This window comes from Fusarium verticillioides, chromosome 3, assembly GCF_000149555.1.
Source record: "Fusarium verticillioides 7600 chromosome 3, whole genome shotgun sequence".
Taxonomy (NCBI): Eukaryota; Fungi; Ascomycota; class Sordariomycetes; order Hypocreales; family Nectriaceae; genus Fusarium; species Fusarium verticillioides.
Window position 1 is genome coordinate 2,538,722 of NC_031677.1, and position 11,842 is coordinate 2,550,563.

Here is an 11,842-nt window from a genome sequence, read left to right on the forward strand (position 1 = left end):
CCACAGTAATGCATTTTGCAGTCTATATAGCGCTTTATACAATAGGAGGACTTAGTCTTCCTTCCTGCTCTTTCTAAAGCCTATTAGGCAATTTTATAAAGATATTACTTAGCAGTTTTATATTTATAAATATATTAACTATATTATATTATACTAGCTTAAGATTATACTTTATAGTAATTATAAGTAAGGTTCTAAATAACTTTTTAATAAAGGTTATAGTATATATTTTATTAATAGTTAATCTTACCTATTAATCTCCTTAGATAATAAGTCTTGCCTTATACCTTTATAAGTAGCTATATTTATTAAATTTATAAGTAAATACCTATATATAGTTAAGTATTTTTAAATTACTAATATATAGATTATACCTTATAATCTTAGTCTAAGATCCTATTTACTTATAACTCTTTAAATAATCTTCCTACACTTTCCTAAACTCTACTTCTAACCTATATCCTAATAGACTACTATAAGAACTTAGAGCTAGAGGCAGATTCTTCTTATAGTATTTTTATCTATTAAGAGAGAGGCTTATTTAAGTTATTTATACCTTATATCTAGGCTTTAATCTACTATTAATATATCTACTCTTTAATGCCTTAATAATTAGCTTCTTTTCCTTCTTTATAATAAAAGTAGCTATTAAGCTAGCGCTAAAAGCTTAGTTTAGTATATAAAGGTCTTTTTCTATTACTTTCCTAGCCTTTATGCCCTAACTTATTTAGATCCCTAACTTAATAAAAAAGCTTAAAGGTAGGCTTTTTAGTAGCATTAAGAGTAGTTTAAATCTTACTTAAGTATATTTTACTAGTATTATACTTTCTTTATCTTTTAACTCTATTTCCTAGGTAGGTAAGTCTTTAATTAGGCTTTTAAGGTATATTTCCTATATTTCCTCCTTATTAATACTTTAAACCAGGTCTATTACTTAATTAATTTACTTAAAACTTAATAAAGCTTATAATTACTATTATAATTCTTTAAAGGTCTATTCCCTAATAATATCCCTTATCTATACCTTATTAGCGCTAAAGAATTCCTTTTTATTAAAGATAATATCTTAAGTTATATAGACCTTATTTATAACAGGGTTCTACACTCTAAAGATATTTAAGGAATTATATCTAACTAGATACCCTATCTATACTTTTAAACTTATTTTTAATTAAAGGCGATTTTCCTTATTTTATGCCTCTTTTATTAATAAAAATGCCTTATATCTAATACTTCTTATATAACTAATTTAAAGCTAGTTACCTTTTTTTATAAATAGAATATTTAAAAAGAAGCTCTTATATAGGGTTTTCTACTTTAGTTATTACTTTAGTATTTAGTTTAGTATATATACTGCTGTTCTTACTATCTTAGGCTAAAGACCTAAAAGGAGATTACTATTAATTATTAGTAGTTTTACTTTCTTTTTAACTACCTCCCTAGAACGCTCTCTAGAGCTATTCTATTATTAAGTTCTTAATATACTCTTATCCACTCTAATCCCCTTTTTTAAGAGCTATATATAGGTTAAATACCCCTTTTATAACTTATTATCTATTTCTATAACTTATAGCTTAACTTTATATATTATCTTAAGTATTTAAGTAAAATACTTAAGTATTACTAGTAAGTTATTATTATAGCAGTTTATAAAGTAGTAATCTTAATATATTCCTAAATAGTAGTCTATTATTATAATATATAATATATAACTATTTATTTTAACTAGATAGTTATAAAAATCTATTAAGACTCTTTTTCTAGCTTTTAAGGGTTATTCTTATAGTTTATAGTGCTCTTAATACTTTAATTTAATTAACCTATATATATTATATTCTACTATTATTAAACCTTTAATCTTAGCTCTAAAGGTATAGTTTATTAAATATTCTAGGCTCCTTAGTCCCAGATATTCTAGTTACTAGTACTATATCCTAGCTAGAACCTTATTAGGCTTATTCATAGTCTAGGAGTTATAATACAGGTGCCTTATAGTAAATAAGGCTTATTTACTTATTTTAATAAGGTAATTAAGCATATACTGGTTATATTCTTATTTAAGCTTATATAATACTTAGCTATTTATATATCTTAATATATTAGCCTTATTCTATTAATCTTACTAATACCTTATTTATTATAATTTTTATAGTAATACTAGGTTAGTGCCTATTTCTAGGTAATAGGCTATATAATTCAGAATTATTATTTAAGGCTTATCTTATAGATTTATAACTCAGATTTCTATATCCCTATATCTAAGTATTAGCAGCTATTTAGACCCTATAAATACTCTTTCTTTATATTATATAGGCTTTATTAACTTAGACTATTTTAAGTTATTAAATATATAAATTATAGTTCTAAAGTCTAGGATAGATAAGTTATATAATAGGTATTTACTACTTAAGGCTAGGGAGGTAGTTGCCTTTTCTAAGATTAGGGGCTTACTAAAGATAGTTAGCTTTACTTCTCTTTTAGGCTTTATTATTAGTTTAGAGTCTTTAGTATAGTTCTTTAATCTCTTTATTTCCTTTTAAGTATTATTTAAATAGGTCTAGCTGTTTTTAATTTAGCTAGAACTTCTTAAGTACTAATTTAAGGAAAGCTACTTAATATAATATACTATTAGGATATTTATAATTTTTCTTATATAATATATATCTCTCTAGAGTCTTAATACTTAGCCAGGCTTACTTTACTAAGCCTTCCCTAGATTTATTAATAGCTAACCTGCTTTATTTCTTATCTCCTAATAATAAGCTTTAATCCTTTAAGTTTAAGGCTCTAAATATCAGTCTAAAGCTCCCCTTTATAACCTAATTAGTCTATAATCTATTACCTCTTCTCTTACTATTTTAAATTTCTTATCTAAACTATATAAAGAAGTTTAATAGAAGATAGAATCTATCTTTAATTTCCTTCTTATTTTAACTCTATTTAATTTATAAGAAAATCTTAAAGTATTAATCTAGAGCCTATTATAGGTCTTTAAACCAGGTATTTAGGTATTAGGCTTTAGTAATATCCCTAAGCTTTTTAACTTAGATTATTATGTCCTATTTTATAATCTACTCTTCCTAGTTAGTTCTAGGGTTTAAAGCGCTTTTTAGTACTTTAAAATAGTGTTTTTAGGCTTATTTCCTTCTTATAGTATTATTAATACTATATATAGCTTTAAGATTAAGAAAGAATTATAATATATTATTATATTTACTTAACTTATTTATAGTAAGTAAATATATTTTAATATAATAAAGGCTTATTTTCTTAATTATCTAATTTAATATATTATAGATACTATCTACTTATTTATTATATTAGTTAAAGTCTATATAATAGATATTTATTTTAGCCTTATAGGCCTCTTATTATATAAAGAGTAAGTTACTATATCTATTTATATATTATTCTTTATATTCAGTACTTAAGCTATCTAAAAGAGACTTAATATATAGTATTACTTAGTAGTCTTTAATCTTAGGCCTTTATAGCTCTTTAATTTATAGGTTTATAAAATATCTTAGATCTAAAAGTTAACCTAGCTTATATACCTTTTCTATAGTTATTTTTATAATATATAACTATTTAAAAGAATCCTAGTTATTAGGGTTACTTAATAAATAGGACTTTATATTTATACTATAAGATATTATACTGTATATAGGAGATAGTACTTAAGGTTTATTTTAATAATTAGCTTTTCTTTCTTATAGTTATAGCTGCCTTTAAGAAGTGCAGCTCTAAGACTCTTAATTATTAAACCGAATTAATTATATTACCTATTCTATCTAACTTCTAGTATTCTATTACCCCTTTTTTAGTCTTCCTTTAGTTATATAATTGGCATTCTTAATATCTAAGGCTTATTTAGGTTAAACCATTTGCAGGCTTATATAATCCCTCTCAATTACATAGTACCACCGGTTTAACAAGAGAGGAGAAGCAAGACAATCAATTTAGTTCAATAAATACAATAATAAAGGGTTTATCAGTACTTAAGGTAGATATTTTTAACCTTCCGGCTCAGCCGGCCGCGGGCTAGTTACCTAGGTAGTAGGTAGGTAGCTCTCAGCTCGGGCAGTCAGTGGAAAGCCCGTCCGTGTAGTGACGTGACCTTATCCCTCAGACCTGCAAAGCTGGAACCCTTTTTGTCTGTACAATACTACAGTATCTTTCATTCTATTTCTTGTCCCTGTCGATCACGGGCTTTCTTTTTTTTTTTTAAAAAAAAAAAAAAAAAAAACCGAAAGGAGCCATCATGCGCTGAGCATTTCCGTTTTATCACTGTGGCTGTACCGTTGACGGCTCAGGCGTGCTACACACCTTACGAACCTACACATACAGACCTAGGTAATCGACCAATCTCACAAAGCGGCTGAACAAGTGTTCACCCTTTCTCTTCACCAGCCAGCCCATCAGCTTCTAACGTTAGCTCTTCTCGCAATCCAGTATCCCACAAATATGTCTCCTCAAGATACGCCAACGGCCCTCGTGGTCACAACGACTGTTCTCTCAACTGTTGCATTTCTCGCTATCGCCCGCGCACTTCTCTACCCCGTGCGCCCGAAAACCATCCGCAATCCGCTCAAGGCGGGCGTGTACGATAAGGCCAATGCTGATAAGTTGAAGAATCTTGTTTATCAGCCTGATCAGTTTCCTGGTGCTCGAGATATAGAAACCCCAGTAAGCCATTATCTCACGGCCTGATACCCAGAAAGAACTATGTTGACCACGGACATAGTACGGAAGCATTCGTGTTTACGAGTTTGGCCCTGAGAATGGTGAAAAGGTCTTCTTTGTGCACGGCATCAGCACACCCTGCATCACTCTCGGGCCTATAGCTCTTGGGCTCGTCAAGCGGGGATATCGTGTGATGCTCTTTGTAAGCTTCTTGCTACCTACTCGGGCTCTCCAGCTTGACTAATGTCTCTCGAGGATCTCTTTGGGCGTGGTTTCTCCGACGGTGTCGCTGATATACCACACGATGCCCGTCTCTACGTCTCCCAAATGCTGCTTGTCTTGGCTTCTAGCCCTCTTGCATGGACCGGTACAGGCGCCTTTCGCCTTGTTGGCTATTCTCTCGGCGGTGGCATCGCAGTTCATTTTGCCAATGCGTTTCCTAACCTCGTGCGCGATCTCGTGCTCCTCGCGCCTGCGGGTTTAATCCGCGCCGCCTCCTTTGGCCGCGTCTCTCGATTCCTCTTCGTCTCTGGCCTCGTCCCGGAGCGCATTCTGGCCGTCGCTACACGCAGTCGTCTTCAAAAGCCTATCGCCGCTTCAGCCAAGCCACCCCCCAAGACGCCCATCGAGGCTGTCACTACGCCACCACTCAATGTTGCCGAGGCAGAGGTGGTTCCAGCGTCCGGTGAGGCCGTTACGCCGTTGGAGCAACGTGTCATGGAGTATGTGCGCTGGATGGTCACCCATCACAGTGGCTTCGTCCCCGCGTTCATGTCGAGCATTCGCTTTGCACCCCTGACCGATCAGCATGAAGCCTGGGCCAAGTTGTCCAAGCGTGCTCCTGGCACTACAGCTGTTTTACTAGCTAGATCTGACGAGATCATTGATCCCGAGTCCTATCGCCGGGATGCACTATCCCTCGTTGGCGGTGAGCACCATGTCCGCTGGCGAATTCTTCCAGGGAGCCATGATTTTGTTATGACGCATGCGGGAGACATCCTTAGCGAGATTGACGACATGTTCAATACTAACAAGGTGTGAAGATGGTCGGGTTTTATTGTATCTCTGTTTGATGTCATCTACAACAGGGCTCCAGACATTTACAAGGTGCCAGAGCAGGGAGTTGAGTTCAGGAAGTTGTTATATCCATGCCCTTTATTTTTCCAGGATAGAACATAGAGCAGAGAGCGATTGGGATGTTTCATTTTGCACTCGCTTCCGTTATTAACGATCTAAGGATTGACTTTGACACTATATTCAATCAGCACACTCCCGCCATCTATCTCAGTCGCCGAGCAAGAATATGTACTCACCATGTTCCAGTAGACGCCCCGCCTCTTCAGTAACTCTGCATGACATCCTTGTTCCAATAATTGGCCATCTCCCAGGACAAAGATCACATCAGCATCCTGCACTGTGGCCAGTCGATGTGCTACCACGAGCATCGTGCGTCCTTCACTAGCTCTTTCGAATGCCGACTGGACTAGCTTTTCGCTCTCCGAATCAAGGGAGCTCGTAGCTTCGTCGAGAAGTAGGACTTTTGGGTCGCGAATCAGAGCGCGAGCAATCGCCACGCGCTGCTTCTGACCACCTGAAAGTGATACACCACGTGATCCAATGTTTGTATTGTAGCCCTCCGGTAATGAGACGACAAAATCGTGGATCGAGGCATCACGGCACGCTTGGTGTAGTTGCTCGTCGGTGATTGCTGAGGGGTCGACTCCAAGTAAGATATTCTCCTTGATGGTGCCTTGGAAGAGGGTGGCTTCTTGGGCCACGAGAGAAAAGTACTTTCGGTATTCGTACAGGTTGATGTCGGTAGCATCCTTGCCATTCAGGAGGAGCCGGCCCTTGTCCAAGTCGTAAAATCTGTTTCTTCAGCCCCGGTACAATTTAGTAGCATGTCGTGTCGAGCAACTTACCTTTCAAGTAACGAAATGATCGATGACTTTCCTGAGCCTGAGGCGCCTACAAGGCCAGCAAACTGTCCCTTCTCAATCTTCAGGCTCAATCCTTTGAATACGGGTGTGCTCCTGGTCGGGTACTTGAAGGAGATATTGTCCAGCTCAATCGACATTCCACCATCTGTATCAGGGATCTCCTGCGAGGTAGAGACCTTGTCTCGTGGTCTGCTCTCCCTCATGTTTAGAATACGATTCGCAGCTGCAGAAGCCATAGCACTGTTTGGACCAAAGCCAAGGGCTTGCCCGGCTGCCTCGCTTCCATTTGTAATGGCCACTGCGAGATGTAAGTGAGGGTCAGAAGCGTTTGGGTCTCCATCTGCGCTACTCGAATACAGAAAGTCATAAAGTTCACTTACTGAAACAGACGAAAAAAGCAACTAGACCGATTTCATGTCTTGACAAAAGACGGCCCCCCCACCAGAAGTTTAGAGCTTGGCATGCCATGCTCGCACTATCAGAGAAACCAAAGAGTATGCTCACCCATCTGGCTTTTCTGTATGCTGATATCACGTGTTCGTTGAGTAAGTTCTGATATCGGAGGCAAATCGAATCTTCCAGTGTCAGCGAAGTAACCGTTCTAAATGCTCCTATTGACTCAGATGCAAACTTTGAGCTCTCTGCAAAGACGTCATTGTTCATCTTCTCGAATGCCAGCTCGTATTTGAAGCGCCAGTACGCTGAAACGATCATTATGGGTAACACGACACAGCATGAGACGAGAGCCAGTTTCCATGCGAAAGCGAACGCAATCGATATTGCCCCAACCACGTTGAAGAGAGCGACAAAGACACTGGCCATGTTCAGTCCCATCAACTCTTCAAGTTGCTTGGGGTCCTGGCCAAGCCGGGACGTTATTGTTCCATGAGAGTGGTCCTCATGATCAAAAAAGGATGTTTTCTGGAACATTACCGCATCAAAATACTGCTTCTGGTATTTCACGCGTATCGTGGATGACATCCGAGTGGCGACGAAGACAACTACAAAGTAGCTGATTCCGATTCCTAAAGCCAGGACGACGAACATGAGTGACCAGAAGTTGCTCCCGGATAGGTTCGAGTCAGTCCCTATGTCGTTGAAAGAAACAATAATCTTCCCAAAAATCCATGCCTGTAATGGTACTCCAGATCCCACACAGGCACCGGCAAATAGAGTCAGAAAAAACGCTGGCCACACATTCTTTGACTCGTAGAACAGTCGGCCAAAGCTTGCAAAGAAGTTCCGTGCCTTGTCTTTAGAAGCCTCCGTCGACGTGCCGACCTCGGAAGCTGCAACGCTCGTCACGCTGGCCAGGACGGGCTTGTCCTCAGTTTCAGCCGACTCATCTCCTGCATCTGTGGGTTCTCCAAGCGATAGGGATTGTGCACGCACAAGCCCTGAGTAGACTCCGCCCTCTATCGTCATGAGACTGTCATGTGTACCTGATTCAGCGACTTTGCCCTTCTTCAAGACAATGATACGGTCTGCTTTCTTAATGGTCGACAGTCGATGGGCTATCGTGATAGTGGTCCGGTCTTTCGCAGCCCTGTCAAGGGCCGCTTGGACAATCCTCTCACCACGGACGTCGATAGCACTCGTGGCCTCATCCAGTATAAGTATACTTGGTTTCCGCACGATAGATCGTGCAATAGCCAACCTCTGTCTCTGTCCACCGGAGAGTTTGGCACCACTATCGCCAACGAGCGTGTCCAACCCCTTGCATGTGTTAGCCTTGATGAATTTTCGCCAAGGTTTGGTCACAACTTACATCTGGCAATCGATCAATGAACTCGTCGGCGAATGATTCTCGACAAGCCTCCCTAACAAGTTCTCTCTTCTTGTCCTCGGTCTCATTTTCCCATGGACTTCCGATCAGACCATAGGCAACATTCTCATAGACCGTCTCGTTGAATAGAAATGGCTCCTGCGAGACGAGACCTATCTGGGACCTCCACCACTTCAAATCGATGTCATCCAATAATTGGCCTGCTGTCAGGATTCGCCCGTGGACTTCGACGAGAGGTCCTGGTTCTTCAGGCTCGTTATCAACCACGTTTTCTGCGTCAACATCCTCATCACTCTCCTTTCTTCTTGTTTTTGTGACCCCCTTTTTTCTCTTTCTCAATGACCTTGGCAAGAGCGTGTTGATCCTGTAAGGTGTACCATCTCTGAATGAGCCCAACAATGGTCGATTTGCCTCCCCCGGACGGCCCGACAATCGCATTGATTTTTCCAGCCTCTATACGCAAGTCTAGGCCATCTAGCACCTTGGCATGAGGCCGGCTAGGGTAAGCAAAGGTAACATCCTCGAAAATGATATCCTGTGTCGAAGAGATTTGGGGATCCTTCAGAGTACCCTTGGCAGGCTGCGGAGCGTCGATAACAACAAAGAATTCGCAGGCTGCCACGGTGGCTTTTCCAACAGCTAGCAGCGGCGTAGATGTTCGTTCGAGGGAAAGTACGACAATCATAACAGAGAGCAATACGCTAGGTCTATCAGCACATTATCATTTACCATGTGGACGGACTCACACAAGGACATCTCCCACGCTGTCCAATCTTCCCTCAGAGTACGACTTTGCACCAAACCAGAAACAAAGTGCGAAGCCAGCATATAGCCCGAAAAACTACGCATGTCAGCAGCTTGAAGTTCAGTCACCATCTTAGTTACTTACTACCAAACCGAGTTGTCCGCCAATGAGGGGCGAGAGAAGTTTACCATGTTGGCGGGTTTCTTCGACGAACTGGCCGTATCGCCTGGAAATTTGTGATTCTGCACCGCACGCGGCCACCATTCTGACGCTCGCCAAAGCTTCGCTGGCAACCGCACCAGCTCTGCCCTCTGCCGAGTTCTTGGTCAGCATCGAGGTTTTCGAAGGGCAAGGGTACTGCAACCTTTGTGATGAGCGCATTAACCTTGAGTATCATGGGCAGAAATATGCCCAAGACAAGGAAAAGGTATAGGATGATTGAAGAAGTGACTAGAGTCAGGGACCAATTCTTCACGAATGCTACAATAATCGCAGCCACAATGGTCGAGTTGTATTCAACAAAAGTGCCAAGTTTTTCCGATATGCCTAGCTGCAGGACATTGGCTGTAGATGTGATGGTGCCTGTGGCATAGCCCGGAGGCATTGAGTCGAGGACATGGATGGATTGACCGAATAGTCTTTGTAGGTAGTGAAGTCTGATGGCGGATGATAGCCTGATGCCTATCAAGCGGAAGACGAACTAGAGGTGGTCAGATCAGGCCGAGTGCTTGGATGGAGAGTCAGTTGATCGATCATACCTTGTTGATAGAGTTGAGCACGAAACGACCCAGAAACAGGGCGAACATGTACAACGCCAACTTATCAATGCTATTGTTGAATTCAGTTTGCGATGTTGCGCTGCCTGGCATAAAGTATTCTGTAAAGTTGCCAACGAATTGCCCTAGTGGTCGTCAGGAACAGATTCAGAGTTCGGAGTCGTAAATGGGTTTACCAAAAACTACATTCATTAATGGCAGCGTCTGAAAGACACGTTAGCTAATGATCTTGTCTTGATACCGAGATTTGGGGCAACTTACAATCCCTGCTCCAATGCTTGCAAAAAATCCTGCAGCATACGCAAAGAAATCCCATTTTGTTGCGTAGGAGAATATCCGCTACAAGTTACTAATGTTAAGAGTGTCACTGATACAATGCGCCCTCAGGGGGTTACTCACCAGGTAATCTTTGAAATTTGCTGTCCGCTCAGGTCGGGCTTTTGCCTTGGCTTGCAACTCGTCTTCTTTTGCATCATTTGTTAAAGGGCCTTGAGGCTCCGAAGAAGGGGAGTTGACAGACTTCTCGATTTTGTCATGATGATCAACAGCCATGATGGCGACGAAACTTGGACACCTTCACGTATGGGGTCCTGGACAGCAGATTCAATATTCCAAATGAGGACATTCATGGAAATCGGAGGAGCTCTCAAAGTCGCGCATTGGCTAAAGGAGTAATGTGTGTAGAGGAAGAAGAGGAATCGATGGTTGGCTGCTATAGGCAGACATCAACTGATGTACTTGATACTGGGTAGGAAGGCTGTAAGTATAGTTGTTACAGCCCAGACTTGTTCAGTTAACTTGGTATATTACCGTATCGGGAAGTCGTGGATACGAGATACGAGACCACCAGGCATTGAAGTATGGAGTAAAAAACTGGTGATTCTTGACGTGACAAGGGCCTTATAAACTGACGGCGGTCGATGAAGGGTGCCCGTGGTGATCAACGACGCAGGAAAAACGAGTGTATTCTGCCAGATCTATATTTGAGACTGGATTCGATCTTTTGAACACTTCTCATCGGCCAATCCCTGTCTGTCAGCATGCTAATGGCTTGGTCACCACAGACCATGTTTTGACTCAGGGCCTGTGAAGAAGAGGGACCGAGTACGCGTACATGTATGGAGTTGTATGATATAGGATGCAACTAATTAAGTATCCGTAGGGGTGCAAGAAATGTTCCCAAATAAGCTTGATTGGCCGCTGACAATGAACTACATACCTTGCCTATCAACTATACCTATATTCAGGAGATTGGTGCTGTACAAAGTCGTCTTTCTGCCTGGATGCCCGTCATGGACTTGGTGAACTGTCCTGTCCTGCTAAGTAGTTACGGAGTACTATGTATGTATTCCTTAAGGCAAGGTTGGCCCAGCCAATAGCGCCAGCTTGATATGATACCGGTCCCTGATTTCCATCCTCGCTTCGGGTAAGCTCTTCGGGTTCGGATCGAATCAAGATTCCGATCCAATATGAGTTGGTGGTGTGCATGCCAGATCCCGTCACAGCACTCACCACTCGCGTACCATTTCTGGGGCATAGGGTCCACGGAAGGATGACTTTAATTCTGACGCGTAGGTATGTACTTCAGTGAGCGTCCCGTAATCTCAGGAAGCATGGGATGAAGCTGATGTCCCGTTTCTTAATTATCGTGTGTGCCGGATTGTCGCATTAAACAAGTATGAATACCTAGCTAGTAAGATCACTTCTGTCAACATAATGAGTTTCTGAGAAACTGCATTTAAGTATCCTCAAAAATATATCCAAGTGTTAAGTCACTCCACCCTCTCAACGACAAAAGGCGAAAGATAGATAGCTACGAACCCTATAACGTGACTACGATCTAATAAAACAACAATGGCAATTGTATTCATATATTCTACATGTCTAGCTCTTGTGATCATTTTGTGTGCAA

At 40.5% G+C, this 11,842-nt stretch overlaps 2 protein-coding genes across 3 annotated transcripts; one reads left to right on the plus strand and one right to left on the minus strand.

Moving 5' to 3' along the window:
* The first annotated feature begins 4,225 nt into the window (after window positions 1–4,225).
* On the plus strand, window positions 4,226–6,040 carry FVEG_05102 (hypothetical protein). 2 transcript variants are annotated; one of them, XM_018893135.1, is made up of 4 exons: window positions 4,226–4,353; window positions 4,453–4,686; window positions 4,745–4,885; window positions 4,939–6,040. In XM_018893135.1, the coding sequence occupies exons 2-4, from the start codon at window positions 4,465–4,467 to the stop codon at window positions 5,722–5,724; spliced, it is 1,149 nt and encodes a 382-aa protein (XP_018749955.1). In that variant the 5' UTR covers window positions 4,226–4,353; window positions 4,453–4,464; the 3' UTR covers window positions 5,725–6,040. The 2 variants fall into 2 exon arrangements, with proteins under 2 accessions (XP_018749955.1, XP_018749954.1); XM_018893134.1 differs by having other exon boundaries at window positions 4,226–4,686.
* FVEG_05103 (hypothetical protein) lies at window positions 5,908–10,482 on the minus strand (the record flags this gene model as incomplete). The annotated part of the gene is made up of 13 exons (XM_018893136.1): window positions 5,908–5,934; window positions 5,997–6,552; window positions 6,606–6,921; window positions 7,004–8,339; window positions 8,392–8,730; window positions 8,753–9,110; window positions 9,156–9,250; window positions 9,299–9,475; window positions 9,519–9,854; window positions 9,913–10,055; window positions 10,107–10,134; window positions 10,192–10,269; window positions 10,330–10,482. The coding sequence occupies 13 exons, from the start codon at window positions 10,480–10,482 to the stop codon at window positions 5,908–5,910; spliced, it is 3,942 nt and encodes a 1,313-aa protein (XP_018749956.1).
* Between the last annotated feature and the right edge of the window lie 1,360 nt (window positions 10,483–11,842).

What these genes read in the sequence shown, in the direction of transcription:
- FVEG_05102 (XM_018893134.1), top strand. Translation starts at nt 4,465, where the DNA reads ATGTCTCCTCAAGATACGCCAACGGCCCTCGTGGTCACAACGACTGTT. An exon ending in CTCGAGATATAGAAACCCCA is followed by an intron (nt 4,687 to 4,744) that starts GTAAGCCATTAT and finishes CCACGGACATAG; the next exon opens with TACGGAAGCATTCGTGTTTA. An exon ending in GATATCGTGTGATGCTCTTT is followed by an intron (nt 4,886 to 4,938) that starts GTAAGCTTCTTG and finishes ATGTCTCTCGAG; the next exon opens with GATCTCTTTGGGCGTGGTTT.